Below are 24438 nucleotides of genomic sequence, written 5' to 3' on the forward strand. Positions count from 1 at the left end.
TTTGCCAATTATCTTAAATCTGTGTCCTCTGGTTACTGACCCTCCTGCCAGTGGCAACAGTTTCTCCCTATTTACTCTACCAAAACCCATTATAATTTTGAACACAAGGATGTTATTTCCCCTTAACCTTCTCTGCTCTAAGGAGAACAATCCCAGCTTCTCTAGTCTCTCCACATAACTGAAGTCCTTCATCCCTGGTATCATTCTAGTAAATTTCCTCTGCATCCTATCCAAAGCATTGACATCCTTCCTAAAGAGTGTTGCTCAGAATTGGACACAAAAGCCCCGACAATAACTGCAAGGCAGGAAGGGAGCGAAGGGGAGGACTGAGGCTGGGAAACTCAGAAGTACAGATTTCCTGCAAGTCCTACCGATTTTAATGGCAGGACCTGTTTTAAATTTTTTCAATAGGTTTCCCAAACAGCGGTCTGGCAGTCTGGCTGGTTACCAGTTGGGAAGGCAGCCGGGGATTGGAACAGAGGTAAGTCTGACATGGGGGGGAAAGAGTCAGACATCGCATGGGGTAGGAGGGAGTCGGGTATTGTGGGGGTCCAATCATGTGAAGGCAATCTTGGTGGGTGGGGAGACAAACACTCTGCTCTCTCTGGTCCACAAGCAGTGCTGTAAAGGCACTTACCTGATGGATTCGGCCCTTCACACCTCCCTTCAGCTGCCAGGTTTCCCAAGGCCAAGGAACCTGGCCTGCAGACATTAAAACTAAAAGTTAAATTAAATTGGAGGCACGCAGCCTCCTTAAAATATTTTAGTGATCAATCTGCCTCCTGAGAGTGGGCTGGTTGCCCACCCCCCAACCCACCTCCATTAAAACTGGAAGTGTTGGGGTCGGGTTCCAGATGCTTTTACTGTTAAACCACCCCCCCCCCCCGGCCCATCCTGGTGGGTTAAAATTGAGTCCAACGCCTGAGGCCTAACCAGTGATTTAGAAAGGTTTGGCGTAACTTCTTTGCTTTTGTATTGCCCCTATTTATAAAGCTCAGGATCTCGTAGGCTTTTTTTTTTTAAAAACAGCCTTATCGACTTGTTTTGTGTATGTGAACCCCCAGGTCTCTGTTCCTGCAACCCCCTTTAAAATTATACCCTTTAATTTATATTGCCTCTCCTCATTCTTCCTTCCAAAATGCATCACTTCACACTTTTCTGCGTTAAATTTCATATGCCATACAACTGCCCATTTCACCAGTCTGTCTATGTCCTCCTGAAGTCTGTTACTATCTTCCTTACTGTTTACTACATTTCCGAGTTTTGTGTTATCTGCAAACGTTGAAATTGTGACCCCGATACCCAAGTCCAGATCATTCATATAGTTAAAAAAAGAGCAGTGGTCCTAATGCTGACCCCTAGGGACACCATTGTATACTTCCTCCCAGTCTAAAAAGCAACCGTTCACCACTACTCTCTGCTTTCTCTCAGCCAACTTTGTATCCATTCTGCCACTGCCCCCTTTAATTCCACGGGCCTTGACTTTACTAACTTCTATTATGAGGCACTTTATAGAACGCCTCCTGAAAGTCCATATACTCAACATCAATTGCACAACCTTCATAAACCCTCTCCATTATTTCGTTGAACAACTCAAGCAAATTTGTCAGACACAATTTGCCTTCAACAAATAATTATTTCCTAAACAGACAGCTCTAACTCTAAACATCCTCTATTGCCCAGTCAGTACACATTTGCCAATGAGTGAGTTTATGAAATAAAACACACAGGGGTAGGTTTTCAACTTGCTGCCTGGGCGTAAAACTGGCATTGCAGATTGGCTGCCCGTTATAGAAACTACCTCATTTTCAGAAAATCTATTAAAAAAAATACAGTCATGAACAGAATAAAGATGCTTTTTTTCTTCCTTTTTTGTTATAATTTCACAACTGACAGACTAACCATATGATGTGTGAGGGACAAAATTAAACAAGTGTACAAGTCGACAGAGATATACAATTCCTACTGCTACCAATACCACTACTACAACAAACAGAAATAAAGTTCACAAGTTACAGCAACACTTCTACCTTCTCTAGATATCATCATTACGTACCTACCACAACCAGGTCCCTTGTTGTCGCACTGTATATTTTTGTTGCTTTGTTAAAGGCCTCACAAGTGTAATTACCAGTGTTAGTCAAGGAAATATCAGCAATGATTAGCTGCTGTCCATTTTGCTGAAGAGAAGAACCATTGAGATACCACTGAAATTCAGAAGGGGGGTTTGAAACGGCAGAGCAGGAAAAATTCACATTTGATCCCAAAATGTATAAAGTAAGTTGTGGCCTGATGGATATATCAAGAGATTCCGGTCCATCTAAAACAAATGCACAAGTTCGGTTGTAAGATTTTATTTAGAAAATGCAGATTGTAAAACTAGCATGCAGCCCATCACTACAGGACTAAATCCTACTAAAGCCCAATCAAACCAGTCCACCACTAATTCTATCCATCACTCATGTAATTCACTATATTGAGATAAACTATGAAAACAAACCGATGAGCTAAAGTACACATGTAAAACAAAGCTTTGTTCCAAAATAAAGGCCACTTTTCAGGCACATACTTTGCAGTATTTTCATTGTTTTTAATTTTACTTTTTAAATGTTCTTCAACATTGAAGAAGTAAAGAGCAAAAAGGTTTATATCCTGGACATGGTCATCCTGTGCTGTCTTACCCAGATGATTAATGATCACATGAGGGGGGAGAGCACTCTGGATTAATGTTTTATACAATGGCCAGAGATGATTGAGGAAGTTAAGGTTCGGAAACATCTTGGAAATAGTGACCATAACATAACTGAGTTTAGTGTCAGACGCATCTGGATATGGAGAGTAATATGATGATTCTTAATATTTTGAAGGTGGACTTTGGGGTAATTTGGCTGGACTGGTACAGATTGTTAGAGAGACAAAGCTTGGGAGAGAAGTCATAACTTTTTAATACGTAATGCATGAATTACGGTGAATTTATACCACCGAGTAAGAAACACAATTGAAATAAGTGGAAACAAGTCCAAGGAATAATGGCAAAAACAGAGGCGGGGCTTCTCCCGATGACTTGGCCAACATTCATCGCTCAACCAACACCACCAAACAGTTTAATTGGCCATTTTTATCATTGCTGTTTGGGGGACCCAGCTGTGCGCAAATTGGCTGCCATATTTCCATACATTGAAACAGTGACTACACTTCAAACTATTTCATCGGCTGTGAAGCACATTCTGGGGTCATTAAAGGCATGATATTAATGCAAGTTCTTTCTTTCTGTTCCTTCCTAAAATATTTATCTTCAACTTCAGTAAGGATAGGGTGAAGACTGTTTCAAACTAGACAAGGAGATTAAGATTGCAAGGAATGTAAAAAATATAAATGGCTTATATATTAATACATCAAGTGAAACAGAGCATCAAGGAGGTAGTAATACGGTACTGGATCTAATTCTAGGGAATGTAGCTGGGCAAGTGGTAGAAGTGTCAGTAGGAGAGCATTTTGGTGACAGTGACCATAATTCGGTGAGATCTAAGGTAGTCATGGAAAAGGACAAAGATGGACCGGAAATAAAGGTTCTAAATTGGGGGAAGGCTGATTTTAATATGATAATGCAGGATCTGGCCAAAGTGGACTGGGATCAGCTACTTGTAGGAAAATCCACATCAGAGCAGTGGAAGTCTTTCAGAAAGGAAAGAGAGAGTACAACGCCAACATGTTCCCGTAAAGGTCAAGGGTGGGACCAAAAAGCCCAGGGAAGCCTGGATGTCAAGGGATATACAAGAATGGATTAGGAAAAAAGAGGCTTTTGGCAGATACAAAGGACTAAAAACAGTGGAAACCCAAGGAGGAGTATAGAAAGTGCAGGGGGGTACTTAAAAAAGAAATTAGGAGAGCCAAGAGGGGACATGAAAAAACACTGGCGGGCAAAATAAAAGGAAAATCCCAAGGTGTTTTATAAGTATATTAATGGCAAGAGGATAACTAGGGAAAGAGTAGGGCCCAAAGTGGCAATCTCTGTGTAGAGCCGGAAGATGTAGGTGAGGTTTTAAATGAATATTTTGCATCTGTGTTCACTATGGAGAAGGACAGTGTAGGCATAGAAATCAGGCAGGGGGATTGTGAAATACTTGAACAAATTAGTATGGAGAGGGAGGAGGTGCTAGTGGTTTTAGTGGGCTTAAAAGTGGATAAATTGCCAGCCCAGATGAGATGTATCCCAGGCTGCTGTGTGAGGCATGGGAGATTGCAAGGGCACTGACACAAATTTTCAGAACCTCTCTGGCCACAGGGCAGGTGCCAGAGGACTGGAGGACAGCTAACATAGTACCATTGTTCAAGAAGGGTAGTAGGGATAAACCAGTGAGCCTAACATCAGTGGTAGGGACATTATTGAAAAAAATTCTGAGGGACAGAACCAGTCTCCACTTGGAGAGGCAAGGATTAATCAAGGATAGCCAGCATAGCTTTGTTAGGGGGAGATCATGTCTAACCAATTTGATTGAATTTTGAGAGGGGGTGATGAGGTGTGTGGATGAGGGTAGTGCAGTTGATGTAGTCTACATGGACTTCAGTAAGGCTTTTGACAAAGACCCACATGGGAGACTGGTCAAGAAGGTACGAGCCCATGGGATCCAGGGCAATTTGCCACATTGGATCCAAAATTGGCTTAGTGGCAGGAGGCAGAGGGTGATGGTTGAAGGTTGTTTTTGTGACTAGAAGCCTGTGTCCAGTGGTGTACCACAGGGATCCGTGCTGGGTCCTTTGCTGTTTGTAGTGTACATTAATGATTTAGATATGAATGTAGGAGGTATGATCAGCAAGTTCGCAGATGACACGAAAATTGGTGGAGTGGTAAATAGCGACGAGGGAAGCCTCAGGCTACAGGATAATATAAACGGGTTGGTCAGATGGGCAGAACAGTGGCAAATGGAATTTAACCCTGAAAAGTGTGAGGTGATGCATTTTGGGAGGACTAACAAGGCAAAGGAATACACAATGAATGGTAGGACCCTAGGAAGGACAGAGGATCAGAGAGACCTTGGTGTGCATGTACATAGATCCCCGAAGGCAGCAGGATAGGTAGATAAGGTGGTTAAAAAGGCATATGGGATACTTATATTTTATGCCTTGGCTAATGAAGGCAAGAGCAGGGAGGTTATGATGGAGCTGTACAAAACATTGGTTAGGCCACAGCTGGAATACTGTGTGCAGTTCTGGTTGCCACACTATAGGAAGGATGTGATTGCATTGGAGAGGGTGCAGAGGAGATTCACCAGGATGTTACCTGGGCTGGAGCGCTTCAGCTATGAGGAGACTCTGGACAGGCTGGGGTTGGTTTCCTTAGAGCAGAGAAGGCTGAGGGGGGACCTGATTGAGATATACAAAATTATGAGGGGCATAGATAGGATAGATAAAAAGGAACTTTTCCCCTTAGTAGAGGGGTCAATAACCAGGGGGCATAGTTTCAAGGTAAGGGGCAGGAGGTTCAGAGGGGATTTGAGGAAAAACTTTTTCACCCAGAGGGTGGTTGGAATCTGGAACTCACTGCCTGAAAGGGTGGTAGAGGCAGGAACCCTCACAACATTCAAGAAGCATTTAGATGAGCACTTGAAATGCCATAGCATACAAGGCTATGGACCAAGTGCTGGAAAATGGGATTAGATTAGACAGGGCTTGATGGCCGGCGCGGACACGATGGGCCGAAGGGCCTCTTTCTGTGCTGTATAACTCTGTAACTTTGACTCTAATCTACCACCACCACACCCCATCGCCGCCTCCCTTACTTCTAAATCAGTTGCATTTTCATTTTAGAGAATGACACAGAGTGATGTTATGCCATTTTAGATTTTACACTAATTCTAATTACATTAAATATCAATTGTAAAATGAGGATGTATATGATTTTAACAAGTGCAGCTTGTTCTGATGCCATTGGTGGGGGTAAAAGTAATTTGTCTTAGATTTTTACAACATGGTCATTATCAGTGACTTTGCATTACAATTACAACAATGGATGTAATAATTAATTGCTGTGAAGTGATGATGATGAAATCTAAAGCTTTCTTTCACACGTCCTACGTCAATTCTAACTTGATGCTATTACTGGTAAGATGACTGATAGTTTATCAGCAAAATCAAGGAAAAAACAACCCTGGATCATGGCATTTGTAATGGGTAATATATAATCTTCATATTAAGTTGAATATATATCTCATTACAGAATGTAAATTAGTATTTTGCATATGCCCCATCAGTCAACTTTCTCATATTATCAAACCTACTGAAGATAAAAATAATTAGAATTGTATACATTTTAAACCCAAAATCTAACATAGTAGCCATACATTGTTTGCAAAGTACATATTGGATATCTCAATCGGATTTCTTCTCTTCAATCCTCCCCATGCTAAACTCAGTAGGTTTGGTAATAATTAACAAAGCAAATAAAAGATTTACATAATTTTCTGTGCACTTACAGCTAGTATTTAGATAATATGGGTTACTTCTTTGTCCATCAATAGGATTATATGCATGGCACACAAATCCTCCATCAGACCTCAGCACTCCAGATATAGTGAGGGTTTTATTATCTCCACTTAGAGCAATCCTACCACCAGGGTTAAAGGTTTTATTTCCTTTAAGCCAGTTATATGAATCTGCTGGCCCTGAAGCACTACATGTCAGAGCCACTGTATCATTGTGTTCTACAGGATGTGTGTTGTTGGATGAGATGGTAGGCTTAGAAATAGCTTCTGTCAAAATACAGGAGATTATTGTTCATGTGCATAATATGATGTAGAGGAGCTTGTTACAGTTGTTACAGTTAATCAATATATTAATTGATATCTGAGCTTCTTGGAATCTCATTCTAATACTGTTGCTTCCTTGTTAAGACTAAAATTACAATATGCAACAATGTCAAATAGTAGTACAGTAAACTCTTTCGTAGCTGGCACCTATGGGACCAGGATGGTGCCGGTTGATGAAAAATTCTGGATAACAGAGGTATACCTACCAAGGCAATTATTAACACAAACACAAATAAAAACCACTGACTAACTCACCCACCGTAGGGGACTCGGACTTGACAAAACGAGTGCTGGATGGATTCGGCAAGATTACCGGTTATCTATTTTGCCGGTTATTAAAGTATTCTGGATGATTAAGTGCTGTTTAAACAAGAGTTTACTGTACTTTGTACATTAGATATACAGCTATTTAAATATGCTGCTACATATTGCGCAAATACAAAATGGAAGAAGAGTATGAAAACTATAGATTGCTACCATGGAAATTAAACTCAAAGAATTACTTGAAAAATATTTGACAGAGAAGTTCATACCATTCCAAATAACACCCCATGTTAGTTTTAGAATGTTGCAACACAAACAAGCCTAAAAAGTAAGTTCACTGAATTAGTACATTTATAATGAGTGCAATAAAACAGATGAAAACCACAGACTGAGAAATATTGACTAGAGGAAAACTTCAAGATGATATTTACCATCTCGCTACCTGTAACCACCAGAGCAATTCTTCCTCAAATGTGACAAATTACAAAATCACTTCTTATACAAGGCAGATGTTTCACTTCCAGTACCAGTCTCTGGAAGAATCATTCACTTAGGGGCTAACTAAAAATTTTTGTGATGTCAGTCCATTAAGGGGAAGAGATGGATGGTGCCCCTATGGTTCTGGGGTTGTTGACCCCTCAATTAAATAGAAACTTTGAACATTTTTAAAAATCACTTAGACGTACAGATTCCCTTCAGAATTTCAGTAGAATGGTAATGTCCCTAAGGCTGAGGTGATTGCCATGTGACATTACTGCTCTGTTCCAGAATTTACAGTTGTGTTTTCCAAGTACTTTGTTCTTTTTTTCTGATATAGAATCTTAGAATCATAGAAGTTTATGGCACAGAAGGAGGCCATTCGTCCATCGTGTCTGCGCCAGCTGAAAAAGAGCGATCCAGCCTAATCCCACTTTCCAGCTCTTGGTCCGTAGCCTTGTAGATTACGGCACCTCAAGTGCATATCCAGGTACTTTTTAAAAGCAATGAGGATTCCTGCCTCTACCACCCTTTCAGGCAGAGAGTTGCAGACCCCCACCACCCTCTGGGTGAACTAATTTCTCCTCAGCCTCCTCTGTTCTAAAGAAAACATTCCCAGCTTATCCACTCTTTCCTCATAGCTAAAATTCTCCAGTCCTGGAAATGCAACATCCTTGCAAATCTTGTCTGTACCCTCTCTATTGCAGTCACATCTTTCCTGCAATGTGGTAATGAGAACTATACGTAGTACTCTAGCTGTGGTCTAACTAGTGTTTTATACAGTTCTAGCATAACCTCCCTCCTCTTATACCTCGACTGTTGTAATGTAGGAAACTATGAACTAAAACTCAACGTTTCTCAACTGAACAACTGGGATAGTTTTCCCACAAGGCAAACAATGAGCTCTTCCATTGTTGGGTTATGCACCGCCTACACAAAAAATGATCCAGATAGCTGCAAACCTATGGAAAAGTCCATGCTCCCAGAACAAATAGCTCAAGTAAAAAAAATTAACAGGGAAAATTGGAAGCAAAGATAAATCAGTATGTTAGGTAGAGTAGAGAACTTCACTTAAACTCCAATCACTGGTTCCAAACCAATAAACATTGAAATGCTTAGCAATTTTCTTAACTTTTGATCATGAGTCTGTAATGGGAACCTTTACATGAGAAATAAACCCCAGAATCTCTCATTCTGCCTCCCAACCCATCTCCTGGAACAGCTGACTAGGAGAAGCAATCACCAGTGGCTGCCATATTTACTTTCAGAGTTGGGCAGTTTCCCCAAACAGAATTGTTCATCAAGATCAGCCTAAAAAAACTACACAATGGCATCAGCTGAACTGAATGCTGATCCCTGCCTCATATCAGGCCTCACATATTAATAAATTGATGAGGCATAAATGAATACGCATAGGCTGACCTGCAAAACAAAATACCAGGCCTGCATCCTGTAGATAGCATAGCTTCAGCATAAGTTTGTAGACAATGAAGCAAGCACTTTAATAAAATATACCATTTAAATATGCATGGGTCAAAGGTTACTGGAGTATGATCCTAGACAAGCTTGGGATTTTACTCCTGACTATGTCAACTGTGGCTCAGTTGGTAGCACTCTCTCTTCTCAGTCAGAAGGTTGTGGGTTCAAGTCCCAATCCAGAGCCTTGAGCACAAAATCTAGGCCGACACTTCAGTACAGTACTGAAGGAGTGCTGAACTGTCAGAGGCGCTGCCTTTCAGATGAGACATTAAACCGAGGCCCCATTTTCCCCCTCAGGTGGACATAAAAGATCCCATGTCACTAATGTACCCTTTAAGCTGCGCGGTTGTGCAGTGCTCCAGGAATCCCGCGCAGCCAACTTTTCAAGGCAAAAACCACACATGCGCAATATTTTGAATGGCCCGCACAGCGGCAAAAAAAATTACAAGGAACATTGCATGGCACTATTCCAAAGAAGAACAAGGTAGTTCTCCCTGGTGTACTGGCCAATATTCATCCCTTAACCAAAAATCAACATCACTAAAACAAATTACCTGGTCATTATCACGTTGCTGTTTATGGGAGCTTGCTGTGTGAAAATTGGCTATTGCATTTCCTACATTACAACAGTGACTACACTTCAAAAGTACTTTGTTGGCTGTAAAGTGCTTTGGGACGTCCAGTGGTCGTGAAAGGCGCTATATAAATGTATTTTTTTTTTTACTGGTCAGAAAATCATGGGCTGGGGTGAGGAATTTCCCAATATGTGCTACGACTAGACATCAACCAGTCAGTTGGCTATTTCACCTACACAACAAAAGCAAATTAACCCTCTCAGCAAGCAGCAACAGAAACCATTTTCAAATTAACGGAACCTAGCTATTATTCATTTTAATATATATCATGTTGAGGTTTTTTAAAATCTGAAACAGGACAGATTCTGCTGTCTGTCAAACCTTTATTCTTTCATTCTGCTACTAAATATTTTTTTTCGCAGAATTATCTGCAGCAAAACCTTGTGCACCTGTCAATTTTATTTCCCTCTGTTAAATTTTCTGAAACAGGTCAACTAAGTTTTTTTCTGCAAGGAAGGAGGAAAATATGTGGGGGGAAATCCCCCCAGAAATATTAATCTAAAGTTTCCTTCATATCGCATCAGCCTGATGGGGAACCGATGATCTAATTTTACTTATTATGTGATACTGCAAGGTAGAGAATGTCAAAGGATCATAAATTTGTTCCAAGAAACCTTGAGATATTAAGGCATGGAGGCCTAGAAATTCACTATGGCCCCGCCAGCTGGCTAGCGCCCAAAAGTTAGCGCTGGGCGCGGAGCCAGTTGCGACCGTCAGATATTCAGTTTTAGCGCCCCAAGTCGGAACCGGGCGCTATTCCAGGGTGTGCCCGCCCCCGCTTGTGGCGCTGAAACTGAATTTCAGCGCTCTAGGCGCCACTGCGCCACCCGCTGCGGAGCGGCAGGCTGCGGTACTGCAGGCCTCCTCCTTCTCTTAAGGGGGAGGTGCCTGCAACAGGGAGATCTCCGCTGGATAGTGCCGGCAAATGAGCCCGGCACCACGGAGAAGTGCCGGGTTCACGGAAAGCAGCCGGCAATGCCGCGGGGGGGGGGGGTGGAGGAGGCCGGGGAAGGAGGTGCGGGCAGGCGGCCGCCAAAAAAGCGGCCGGCCGCACCTCCACCTTAAAGCGCCCCACTAAGGCTACAGTACGGCCCCATTTTCTGGTCGCTGTTTGCGGCCGCTGCGGAAGAGGCGGCCGCAACTAAATATGGGGATCGGGCCGGTATCGGGGCGGAACCGGGGCACTGCGCACACCGATGATGTCATCGGTGCCGGCGCAGCGCTAACGGCTACCGCCGCCATTACCGCTGCGCTGAATATCAGCGCAAACTCCTGTATTGGCGCAGAAGCCCTCTTTAGGCGGTAACTGGCCGCAAAGCTGGCAGCGCCTTACTGAATTTCGAGGCCGGAGTTTCCACTAGGAGTGCAATCGGCAAAATGCGCTGGACACTGCGTTGGTTTTGCCGAGGTGAAGTTACGCTCAAGTTTCAATGCAAATTTATTGGCAGAAGTCCGAACGTAAAATTTCCCATGAACCAGTGCAATCAAGCTGCGTAATCGATCATAATCAATTATAACTGGAACTTGGCAGTAACGCTGGATTCATGTGACCGCGGGTGTCTGTGTGCTTGTGATTCTGGGCGCAACGTGTGAACACCCCGAACAGGCGCAATCGGTGGAGACTCGCCATTCCGACCTGAGGGAAGGGGATGGCCAGTTTTTTTTGCGGGGAGTGTTTTGGACGAATGGACATTTGAACCAGCGAAAAAGATCACGGATACTCCAGCATAAAGAGGTTACAGGCATAACTCACTTACATTTAAAATTCTGCAATCTTTAGCGTTATTTAATTTGATTCTGCCCAGATTAGGCTGATATCTGGGCGTATATCATACAGGAATGTCGTACCTAAATTAGGGTACGTTTATTTAACAACTCTGGCATTAGTGCGAGATTGCTTCATTTTGTAGCAATGGTGCAGTTATAGTGCAAATCCAACCTGACCATCGATGAGTGGAATGAGAGGCTCTAGAAGATGGACACCCTGGAGTCTTCGGGCACTTGGCTCTGTAGTTATGTGGGGCCCTAACTCTAGATTTACACTACACAACTTTAGTGTACTGACTAAACTTGTTGTGCCATAAACCAACTTGCAGATAAAGGGATTCTTTTTTGCCACAGTCCAGTTGAGGCACCAACATTTTCTGATCTGGTAGTACAATCCTCTGCAGGATTTTATGCCGGCAGGCAGATGCCTAAAACTAACAGTTGAATGTAATTCCAACTTGTTAATTATTTGTAATACCTGAATTTCCCCGATCGGAAAATACATCCTAACAAGTCAGTGATTATACAGGGTATATTGAAAATATGTGACTTATGCTGTAAAGTTTACTCTCTTTTATATATATAATATATACCAGCAAAGTTGAAGCCCATTAAATAAAAGGGACAACGGCAGCATGGATACGAAATTGGCTAAGTGACAGGAAACAGAGGGTAGTGGTGAAGGGTTGTTTTTCGGAATGGAGGAAGGTATACAGTGGTGTTCCCTAGGGGTTGGTACTAGGACCACTGCTTTTCTTGATATATATGGGTGACTTGGACTTGGGAGTACAGGACACAGTTTCAAAATTTGCAGATGAGACAAAACTTGGAGGTGTGGTGAACAGTGAGGTGGATAGTGATAGACTTCAAGAAGACATAGACAAGCTGGTGAAATGGTCAGACACATGGCAGGTGAAATTTAATGCAGAAAAGTATGTGCACAAATCGTTGAAGGTGGCAGGGCAGGCTGAGAAAGTGTTTAAAAAAAGCATAAGGGATCCTGAGCTTCATAAATAGAGGCAGAGAGTACAAAAGCAAGGAAGTTATGATGAACCTTTATAAAACACTGGTTCGGCCTCAATTGGAGTACTGTGTCCAATTCTGGGCACCGCACTTTTGGAAGGATGTGAAGGCCTTAGAGAGGGTGCAGAGAAGATTTACAAGAATGATTCCAGGGATGATACAGGCCTATTCCTGCTCCTATTTCTTATGTTATGAGGGACTTCAGTTAGGTGGCTAGACTGGAGAAGCAGAGGTTGTTCTCGTTGGAGCAGAGAAGGTTGAGAAGAGATTTGATAGAGGTGTTCAAAATCATGACGGGTCTAGACAGAGTAGATAGAGAGAAACTGTTCCATTGGCGGAAGGGTCGAGAACCAGAGGACACAGATTCAAGGTAATTGGCAGAAGAACCAAAGGCAACATGAGAAAAAACGTTTTTACGCAGCGAATGGTTAGGATCTGGAATGCACTGCCTGAAAGGGTGGTGGAGGCAGACTCAATCGTGGCTTTCAAAAGGGAGTTGGATAAGTACCTGAAGGAAAAAAATTGCAGGGCTACAGGGAAAGGGCGGGGGAGTGGGACTAGCTGAAGTGCTCTTGCGGAGAGCCGGTATGGGCTATACGGCCCGAATGACCTCCTTCTGTGCTGTAACCATTCTATGATTCTAAACTTGTCACTTACCGAGTACATGCAGAGTGATGGTTGCTGTTTCTTGAGTCGCGGCGGTTGGAATCATGGTAACAGTGTACTCTCCACTGTCCGCAGCTGTCACTGACTTCAGCAGGAGCGATCCGTTCGGGAGGAATAACTCAGCCCGTGTTTTGTAGACAGCAGTTATAGTCCCAGCTGCACCGACCCACTGACCTACAGTTGTCTCCCCGAATTTCCAGTTCCCACCATCCAACGCAACTGACGGCCGCACTGAAAAAAATGCGCTGCCTCCGACGGTCGCATTTATCCGGCTGTTTTCTGTATCTATAGTCAAATCCTGGGGCTCAACTGAGGAAAGGAAATCACATTAAGGAGGAAGTAAAGAGAAACATTCAGACTCGACACAATATATACATTTCTGAAGTGATACTAACATCATCTCTTGTATCTTAATCTGATTTTATATGACAATTGCTTGCTGTCTTTTTTCTGTAATCGCTAAAAAGAAATGATAGGAGAAAGTGATCCTCACCCGCAGATATAAATAAGCAAACAGCTACCGCGGTAAGTGGCAGTGTTACCATCCTGAGAGAGCAGCGCCAGTCCCTGTTACACTCGGTGACTGACCCGCTCTTCCTGGTCTACAGAACAGATCAGTTGAGTCATTTACTGAAGCGGCAATGCTGATTGGACAGAGTGCTGTTCACATGACTGGAACATGATACCCCAATCTAAATGTTATCCATCTTTTCAGATGCAGACGAGCGTTCTGTGTATTTGGAACATACTCTGTTTTTCTATCAGATTCTGTAATATTTTATACTTGTAAACGCCTATCCCAATGAATACAAAACAGCACAGCTCAATCGTTTATAGTCCGTGCAGACAAAGCGCATTCCTCCACGATCAAATGTTGAGCAAATTTAAGGAGAATGGATAACTCCTCTTAGATAGCGATGAATAAAGTCCAAGGATATTAGTAAAGCAAGTTAGAATACTGGATCTATATTTTCACTACTGTATAATTAGCGATCTTATGGCCCAGTGTTAAGTGTTGGGACTGTAACCAGGGATCACTGATTTGAATGAGGTCGCATCCAAAAAAAAACCTACATAAGTAATTCCAGTTGTATACCGAACTACTAAATGAGTATCAGGGCTGCTGCACTGTTGTGTGAAAATCCTCCTCCATGGCCAGGAGCTGAGGAAAGTGTTACAGGCGTCCACCTTTGATTAAATGTTTCAGGTGTGGACTCTTCGTTCAAAACTGGAAGATATTCCGAGGAATCGCACTTACAAAAAACAGAACAGAGGGGGAGGGTAAACACACACAAAAATCAGAGGAAACCGAATGACCAGTAAAGTGCTTACTTGGCAGACAGGAAACAGTTAAATGGCAGAAGTGGTATTAGCATGAGACAATGGGAGATATTGATGAGATAAATCAAAGAATATAAAGACATTTACAAGACACAAAGAATGTGTGAATAGCTGAGGAGGTGGGTTAAGGCAGGTAGAAATGGAAGAACAAAAAAAAGGCAAAGGAAAGCAGGCTCCAGCAGCCCAGGAATCTGGGAGAAGGAAAAAGCTGGTCAACATCAAGGGTGCAGACCACCTCACCAGCATGGTGTACCGATGGAAAATCCCCATTCTCCCCCAACAAAAACCCCACTGAAACAGCCATCCCACACTGAAGAAAAAATGGGAGCTATAGTTGAGGTCTGAAGTCATTAAAGTTATTAAGGTCAGAGGGCTGCAAAGTGTCTAATATAAAGATACGATAAAATGCTATTCATCAGGATTGCATTGAGCTTCACTGAATCAGTGTGGAATGTCAAACACAGAGAGATCAGTGTGGGAGTGGGATAGGGAACTGAAGTGCAAATGACAAGGCCAGATTCACACTTGATGGCAGAATGGAGCTGCTCAACAAAGTGGTCATCCAATCTACCTTTGGTCTTCTCAGTGTAGAGGAGACCATACTGTGACCAATGAGTTCAATATACTAGGTTGGAGGAAGTACATATAAATTACTGTGTCATCCAGAAGGAGTGTTCGAGGCCCTGGACAGTGGTGTAGGAAGAGGTGAATGGGAAAGTGTTGCATCTCCTGTGCTTGTATGGGAAGGTGACGGGGGAAGACAGCAGGTGGTAAGTGCAGTGGAAGAGTGAACAGGGTATCACAGAAGCACTAATCCTTTTGGAAAGTGATGAGGGGATGGGGCGGACTGTACCCTTGGTGTTGAACTGCTATTTTCTTCTCCTAGGTTCCTGGGAATGCTGCTCCTAGGGATGCTGGAACCTGCTCCACGTTACAATTTTCCGTGATTCCATTTCTACCTGCCATCTCCAGCCCAATTTGCCAGCTACTTACATAGATTCTGTGCGGGTGAAATTCCCATCGTTAGCACCTCCAGTGGGAGGCGCTAATGGGGTGCAAATGGCTTTTCACCCCCCCTGACACCGCGCCTCCGCAAAATTCCGCAGGTGGTTAGCAGCGGCGCTACTGGGTATCACCCCGATCTTCTGTGCCCAGAGATGACGACGTCATCTCTGGTAGTGCCTCGGGAGAAAAATTCCCCCTCGTGCCCTGCAGTAGTGCGGGGCGATGTTACCGACTGCTGCAGGGGTCGCAAACTGTGAGGTCGGCCGCTCGCGGGGCGCCATTTAAAGGCACGGTGCCTGGCCGACATGAAACAAATTGCCAATTTAAAAAAATAATAATTTCTGCGCACCGGTCGCAGGCTGAGTGCCGCGATCGATCAGCCTGGCACTCGATCGCGCGGCACTCCCGCACATGCCAAAAAAAACCACAGAGCTCGCAGCGAGGAGCCCTTCCCTTCAATTGAGGGAAGAGCCCCTGCAATGCGGCAGCACCACGTGCGGCACTGCTGAGTATATCGCCCCAGATCGGGACATTCCCCGCCTCTTGCGCTCCAAGAGGCAAATGGCCTGCCGCTAACTTTTCAAACATTTTTGACAGTGCCAGAAATGGCCCTCTAGGGGAATTTCTCCCCCTGTGTCTCATAAATATCTTTAACTTCTCCAATTATGTCTCCGATTGTCTTATATTAATATCATTTCTGCCATTTAACCATCTCCTATTTTCCACTTGCGTACTTTACAGGTCATTATATTTCTTCTGGTGTGTGTGTGTGTGTGTGTGTGTGTGTGTGTGTGTAAGTAAGTGTGTTTCTGTCTGTATATAAGTGTGTGTGTGTGTGTATTTCCTTTCCCTTCCCTTTCTTCTGTTCTTTTTAAAATCCTGTTCACATAATGGCTCAGAAATTCGGGTCTCCACGGGTGAGTACGCACGGGGTACTCGCCCGTAGGCCCAACGGAAGTGCCAGTTTTGTGCATGCACGGGAACCCGGCACTTCCATTCCCCTGAAAGAAGGGTTCAGAGGTCGAACGCGTGCGCAGGAGAGGCAGCGCATGCGTATCGAACTTACGTTTATTTTTGCAGGTTTTCCCGGGAAGGTAAGTCTCCAGAAGTTACACATATCAAAAGCAGGCGTAAGGCCTGCTTTTTACAAGGTAAGTGGTGAATTAATTAAAATTAAAACATTTTTTCCACAGGTTTATTATTTTTAAATACTTTAAAGAAAGGTAAGTTTATTTTTCACCGTTAGAAAATAAAATTATTTTTTTCAAAAATTTAAATTATTGTTTAAAATAATTATTTCATGTAACTTATAGTTTATTTAAAAAATGTGATGGTTTTTTAAAATTTATTTGAAGATTTAATGATGTTTTGGGGCCCATAGTATTTATAAGTTTTGACAGCTCTTCCTGTCAAACTTATGAATGAAGCATTCCCTGCTACCATTGGCTCTCCATGGCCCACGTGATCCCAGGGGACGCATCGAACTAACTGCGCCCCTGGGATACGCAAGCACTGCGCGTCGGCAGTTGGGGAGGCCCAGGATCGGAATCCCACGCGGGCCCACAGCACAACGGCCGGTGCGCTAGGTAAGTGCAGGTCGGGGGCTTGCACCCGCGGGAAGCCCCCGACCCGAATTTCTGGGTCTTCCAGCTTTTTTAAATTAATTCTCTGGATGAGGCTGTCACTAGCAAGGCCAGCATTTATTGCCCATCCCCCATTGTTCTGAGGAAGGGACCTCACTCCTCACATCAAACTTAACGTTTTCTGTTCTCTCCACAGATGCTGCCTGACCTGCTAATTTTTTTTCCAGCATTTACTGCTTTTGTTTCATATTTCCAGAGTCTTTATTTTTTATATGATTTTAGACATGGTAATGCCTATAAAGTAACCACAAATATCAAATATAGATCTGAAAAGCTGTGTTTATGTTTCAAGTGTATACACCTAAAGTTACAAGGAGAGATTACACAAACTAGAGTTGTATTCCCTAGAATTTAGAAGGTTAAAGGAGATCTGATCGAAGTTTTCAAGATATTAAGGGGAACAGTAAGGGTAGATAGAGAGAAACTATTTCCGCTGGTTGGGGAGTCTCGGACTAGGGGGCAAAGTCTAAAAATTAGAGCCAGACCTTTCAGGAATGAAATTAGGAAACACTTCTACACACAAAGGGTGGTAGAAGTTTGGAACTCTCTTCCAAAAACAGCAATTGATGTTGGGTCAGTTGTTAGTTTTAAATCAGAGACTGATAGTTTTTTGTGAACTAAAGACATTAAGGGATATGGGCCAAAGGCGGTAATATGGAGTTCGGTCGAGGATCAGCCATGATCTCATTGAATGGCGGAACAGGCTGGAGTGGCTGAATGGCCTCCTCCTGTTCCTATGTTCCTGTCAGCTACTCTCATTTCAAATCGAGGATTTAATAAGCATCCTGTGCAGAATGGCATTCTAGCTTTTACAGTACCAAATCAAGGTAACCTGTTTAGAATATCAGTTGGAAACAGAGAATAGTGAAAGAATGGAGGTAACTATACATGTTGTTAACCACTATTAATAACCTATAATGGTGCTATTATAATGCCAAGCATTTCAGTGGTACGATTAGAAGCGCAACAGCGCAGAACACTGGCAGAAGAGCGTTACTACAGTATAACAAGATGGAAACAGTGCCCGATTGCTTCTGGATGATTAAACACAGAAACATAGAAGATAGGAGCAGGAGTAGGCCATTCGGCCCCTCGAGCCTGCTCCGCCATTCAATGAGATCATGGCTGATCATCCAAATTCAGTACCCTGTTCCTGCCTTCTCCACATATCCCTTGATCCCCTTAGACTTAAGAAATATATCCAACTCCTTCTTGAATATATTTAATGTATTGGCCTCTACTGCCTTCTGTGGTGGAGAATTCCACAGGTTCACCACTCTCTGGGTGAAGAAATTCCTCCTCATCTCAGTCCTAAATGGCCTACCCCTTATCCTTAGACTGTGACCCCTGGTTCTGGACTCCCCGACCATCGGGAACATCCTTCCTGCATCAAGTCTGTCTAGTCCTGTTAGAATTTTATAAGTTTCAATGAGATCCCCTCTCATTCTTCTAAACTCCAGCGAGTACAAGCCCAATCGACCCAATCTCTCCTCATACGTCATTCCTGCCATCCCAGGTATCAGCCTGGTGAATCCTGCTGCCGCCTCGCTCCACCCAGGTCCGCCGCCACTGTGGGACCTACCTGCTGCTGCCGCCTCGCTCCACCCAGGTCCGCCGCCGCTGTGGGACCTACCTGCTGCTGCCGCCTCGGTTTTCTTAGCTCCGCCGCCTCGCTCCACCCAGGTCCGCCGCCGCTGTGGGACCTACCTGCTGCTGCCGCCTCGGTTTTCTTAGCTCCGCCGCTTCGTCGGCAGCACCTCCCAAACCGGCGACCTCTCCCACCAAGATTCTAAGGTTTATGTTTGTAAAGAAAGATTCATAAATTTAAGATTCATAATAAATAAGAGCAGTATCTCTAGGACAATTGAATAGTTGCAGTAATGATGCGATTTAATAAAAGGTTTACTAGTGAACACGCGAAAAAAGAATCCTGAAGATGTGAAACAAGAAGGACTTGCTTTCAGGACCACAGGACGTCCAAAAGCACTTTACAGCCAATACAGGGCTTTTGAAGCATAGTCACAGTTGTAATGCAGGAAACGTAGATTTGTGCACAGCAAGGTCCCATAAACAGCAACTAGATCAATGATCAGATAATCTGTTTTTAGTGATGGTTGAGGGATAAATATTGGCTAGGACCCTGGGCTGAAGTCCCCTGCTCTTCTTCGAAATAGTGCCATGGGAACTTTTACATCCACCTGAGAGAGCAGACGCGGTTTGGTTTAATGCGGCATCTGAAGGATGGCACCTCCGACAGTGCAGCATTCCACTGCATTGAGCGGTCAATCTAGATTTTGTGCTCAAGTCCTTGGAGTGGGACTTGAACCCATAATCTTCTGACTCAGAGGGGAGAGTAGTACCACTGAACCAGAGCTGATCTGGAGCTCAACCCCATTTACTCGCCTTTAATCATATCTCTCGATACCCTTAGCATCAAGAGTGTGTGTGGACATTGATTGTGCTGTGTGGGTGATTGCACTATTGGAGGACAGGAACATTAGAACAGTACCTTGCTGCTCCCTCAGGGGAGGGGATGGGCTCACAGCCAAAGATAATTGTCTTTCAAATGTTCCTGTAACTGCTGTGTTGCTGCATACCTAGCAGTAATTGATCGCTCTGCAATTGTTTGTTGCTGGGCAATGGCATTAAGCCCTGCCACCACATTAGCTTCCTGCAGGCATATTTTCAGTTGGCTCTAGTGAAAACAGAACTGGTGCAGTTTCTGGCAGCAATGTGATCCACAAGTCCTGCTTCTTTCAATGATACTAGCATGGCAGGGAGCTGGAGAAAAAGTGTTCAATCCCTCCCAAAACTTCCCATCATAAAAGAGGGGTCAGTGACCTGGATCCCATCTCAAATTACTGCGTTCCCCACTTGGTTCCTCTGGCCTCCCAGGCCCAGGAATCTTGTGGCCCTTCAGTTCCCTGAATGTTGTGGAAATTATTTTAATATTCGTTGATTTAGTTTAATTCATCGAAAAGCACCTCTCAAAACATGTCAAGAACTGATTCATGTTCTATGTAAAACAGGCCCGACCACTTTCCATACCTCGGGAGCCTACTGTCAACAAGGGCAGACATCGACGACGAAGTCCAAAACCGCCTTCAGTGTGCCAGTGCAGCCTTCGGTCGCCTGAGGAAGAGAGTGTTTGAAGACCAGGATCTCAAACCCGGCACTAAGTTCATGGTCGACAGAGCAGCAGTGATACCCGCCCTGCTGTATGCCTCAGAGACATGGACCATGTACAGCAGGCACCTCAAAGCACTGGAGAGGTACCACCAACGCTGCCTGTGCAAAATCCTGCAAATCCATTGGCAGGATAGGCACACCAACGTGTTCTTGCTCAGGCCAACATCCCCAGCATCGAAGCTTTGATCAGGCTCAATCAGCTCCGATGGGTCATATTGTCCGCATGCCCGATACGAGACTGCGAAAACAAGCGCTTTAATCGGAGCTCCGGCACGGCAAGAGAGCCCCAGGCGGGCAGAGGAAATGCTTCAAGGACACCCTCAAAGCCTCCTTGAAAAAGTGTAACATCCCCACCGACACCTGGGAATCCCTGGCCCAAGACCACACAAAGTGGAGGAGAAGCATCCGGGAAGGCGCCGAACACCTTGAGACTCTTTGCCAGGAGCAAGCGGAAGCCAAGTGCAGGCAGCGCACGTCAACCCAAGCACCTCACCCACCCGCCCCTTAAACCACTGTCTGCCCCACCTGTGACAGAGACTGTAGGTCCCGCATTGGACTAATCAGTCACCTGAGAACTCATTTTTAATGTGGAAGCAAGTCATCCTCGGTTCCAAGGGACTGCCTAAGAAGAAGAAGAAGAAGGAGGGAGAAAACAGGCCCACAACACTTCAGGGCACCGTAATCATTAATCAGCCAGCCAGCGTGTTAAGAGGACCACTTGCAGGAAGTCTCTTACTGCTCAGCTTACATATACTTAGGCATTAAAGCGGAACCTGATACCCCAGTTACACTGCCATTTTTCACGTCAATGCAAACTCAAAAACACCTTTCATGGATGCAAAATTGACAGAATAACTGTACCCTCCAATTTATTGGGTGGAATTTTCTGAGGAACAGTGCCGCTGAGTCTCACATGCAGTGGGAGACATCAGCATATCGTGTGTGTATTGTGTTCAATTAATATCAATGGACAGATACTCATGGGCAGTGCGCCCTCGATTTTCTGATAAGCTGCCCCCTGCATGAGGCTATGGCAGCATGTGGTCTCGGGAAACTCTAACTGTTGGCCCGGATTTTGCAGTGGGTATTGGCGGTGAACTGTTAGCGTTCGCTGTCATTACTCCTCTGAAACTGACCGTAACTTCAGGATTTAGCGCATGCGCATCTAAAAATGGAATTCCTGAAGTTGCGGTCAGTCATTCACTGCTCCGACACAGGCTGCATTGTGGACCCCAATCAGTAAAATCAGTGGAACTGACGAAGACTGGAGCGTTTCCGCGATAATGTCAGTGTAAAACACCCCATTAAATGTTAAGCCTTGTTGGAGTAGGTGTACCTGGGCTTTTAGCAGCATATTGACTGTTAAACAACAGGAACTCGAGCACAAATCTTCCAGAAATCACTGAAAACTGGAGAGGTGCTGGGGGACTGGAGAAAGGTAGATGTTACTGCTATTTTTGAAAAATGGTAGCAAAATTATCTCGGGAAACTACAGACCAGTGAGTTTGACATGCATTGTGGATATAGTTTTGGAAACCTTTATTAAAAAGAAAAGAAAGACTTGCATTTATATAGCGCCTTTCACGACCACCGGACATCTCAAAGTGCTTTACAGCCAATGAAGTACTTTTGAAGTGGAGTCACTGTTGTAATGTGGGAAACACGGCAGCCAATTTGCGCACAGCAAGGTCCCACAAACAGCAATGTGATAATGACCAGATAATCTGTGTTTGTTATGTTGGTTGAGGGAGAAATATTGGCCAGGACACCGGGGATAACTCCCCTACTCTTCTTCAAAATAGTGCCATGGGCTCTTTTATGTCCACCTGAGAAAGCAGACGGGGCGTCGGTTTAACATCTCATCCGAAAGACGGCACCTCCGACAGTGCAACACTTCCTCAGCACTGCACTGGAGTGTCAGCCTAGCCTTCATGTGCTCAAGTCCCTGGAGTGGGACTTGGCCCCACAACCTTCTGACTCAGAGGTAAGTGTGCTACCAACTGAGCCACAGCTGACATTAAAGATTAGATGATGGAGCATCTGGATAGAAATAAAATGATAAAAGATAGCCAATATGGGTTTATGAAGGGGGACGTCTTGCCAAATTAATTGACTGGTTTTCTTCGACTGTGTGACAAAGGAGTAGGGGTAAGGCAGTGGATATTGTGTACTTGAACTTCAGTAAGGCCTTTGAAACAATTACTCTGGAAAGGCTGGTACTAAAAATAAGGAAGGTGGGCATCAGTGAAAATGTATCTAATTGGTTTGACTGACAGAACTCAGGGGAGTCATGGTACAGAGATTGTTTTCAGCCTGAGAGAATACCTAATCCTGTTCCTATGTTTCTATAACAATACAAATAGAAATAAAGATTCTTCTGCTTGGATAGGTCTGGTTGTGTCCTATTGTACAACCCCAAAAAGTTATCCAAGATGATAGTGCGATGTTGCACTATTATCCTTAGAACAGGAGTCACCGTGCAGCAAGTGGAAGAGGATGGTCGGACGACCCTAAAAAAGGTGCTGGTGATCCATCGCAGGCTGAACTATTGCAAGCTGCACTAGAGTTGCAGTAAAGAAGCTAAATCTGACAGAATATAATTTACAGCCATTTCATTTAAAAGTCAGAAACTCCCCAGCATATTCATTGCTGAATGCGTGTTCCCAATGCACTGGGGCACCAAACATCATGCATACTATTTTCCTCTATTTGACCTTAACCACCATGCATACACATCCATTCATTTACTGCTACAGAGATGTGGTCTGTAAAGAGTCGAACCCAAATCTAAAAATCCATTATTAGAAGTGCTGTGGTGTCATAAGAACATAAGAAATAGGAGTAGGCCAATCGGCCCCTCAAGCCTGCTCCACCATTCAATAAGATCATGGCTGATCTGATCCTAACTGCCAATCTACTATCACAGAACCATCTCCTGAATCTAACAGAATTAGACACACGAAATAGGAGCAGGATCAGGCTACACAGCCCCTGGGCCCGCTCCGCTACCCACAGGGCCATGACCGATCCGAACCTAGATTCATGTCCAAATTCCTGCCCGCACCCCGTAACCCTTAATTCCCTTTACTTCTAGGAAACTGTCTATTTCTGTTTTAAATTTATGTGATGATGTAGCTTCTACAGCTTTTTGGGGCAGCATATTCCATGGACCTACCACCCTCTGAGTGAAGTAATTCCTCCTCATCTCAGTTCTGAAAGAGCAGCCCCTTATTCTAAGACTATGCCCCCTAGTTCTAGTTTCACCCATCATCGGGAACATCCTCCCCGCATCCACCCGATCCAACCCCTTCACAATCTTATATGTTTCAATAAGACCGCCTCTCATTCTTCTGAACTCCAATGAGTAGAGTCCCAATCTACTCAACCTCTCCTCATATGTCCATCCCCTCATCCCTGGGATTAACCGAGTGAACCTTCTTTGTACTGACTCGAGAGCAAGTATGTATTTTCTTAAGTATGGACAGCAAAATTGTATGCAGTATTCCAGGTGCGGTCTCACCAATACCTTGTACAACTGAAGCAATACCTCCCTATTTTTATATTCTATCCCCCTAGCAATGAAAGCCAACATTCCATTGGCCTTCTTAATCACTTGCTGCACCTGCATACTAACCTTTTGAGTTTCGTGCACCAGGACCCCCAGATCCCTTTGTACTACAGTACTTTCCAGTTTCTTGCCATTAAGATAATAACTTGCTCTATGATTTTTCCTGCCGAAGTGCATAACCTCACACTTTCCAGTATTGTATTCCGGTGTCAGTGTCTCTTACACCGGTGCTTCCCCGTTGTGACAGAGTATGGTGAGTGTATCCCACTACCTAACTTAGCACTCATCCTACATTCTATTCTGGTAAAAGAAGGAAGTGAGATGGTGATGCACTATCAACAACACCAAAGACTACGAGTTGAACTTATACGAAGTAGGCTTTTATTGACTAAGAACTGGAGCATGCCTCTGCTAGTGGATCCATCCTAAGAGCTCCCGGGGGAAGGGTGGTGAGTCACCTTTATACCCGGGCTTAGGGGTGGCGCCAGGGGCGGAGACATGCCCGGACCTGTACAGAGTTAACAGTGGTTTACCACACAGACATGTACAGAGTTAACAATGGTTTACCACATTCA

The 24438-nt window shown here is 44.1% G+C and overlaps 1 protein-coding gene across 2 annotated transcripts in view; it reads right to left on the reverse strand.

Annotated features, from left to right (window-relative positions):
* The window catches only part of LOC147109895 (cell adhesion molecule CEACAM5-like), a 129688-nt gene extending 115969 nt beyond the window's left edge, over window positions 1-13719 (reverse strand). Inside the window, exons 1-4 of one of the 2 annotated variants that reach the window (XM_086003921.1) lie at window positions 13611-13719; window positions 13109-13426; window positions 6474-6749; window positions 2057-2320 (exon numbers count right to left, since the gene is read on the reverse strand). In XM_086003921.1, coding sequence (XP_085860047.1) covers window positions 2057-2320; window positions 6474-6749; window positions 13109-13426; window positions 13611-13662 — 910 coding nt within the window. In that variant the 5' untranslated portion in view covers window positions 13663-13719. The remainder of the gene's footprint in view (window positions 1-2056; window positions 2321-6473; window positions 6750-13108; window positions 13427-13610) is intronic. The other variant, XM_086003922.1, reaches the window with a different exon arrangement.
* Window positions 13720-24438: the final 10719 nt, after the last annotated feature.

Source organism: Somniosus microcephalus, chromosome 12 (genome assembly GCF_052327205.1).
Source record: "Somniosus microcephalus isolate GS21.2 chromosome 12, FLI_Smic_1.0, whole genome shotgun sequence".
NCBI lineage: Eukaryota > Metazoa > Chordata > Chondrichthyes > Squaliformes > Somniosidae > Somniosus > Somniosus microcephalus.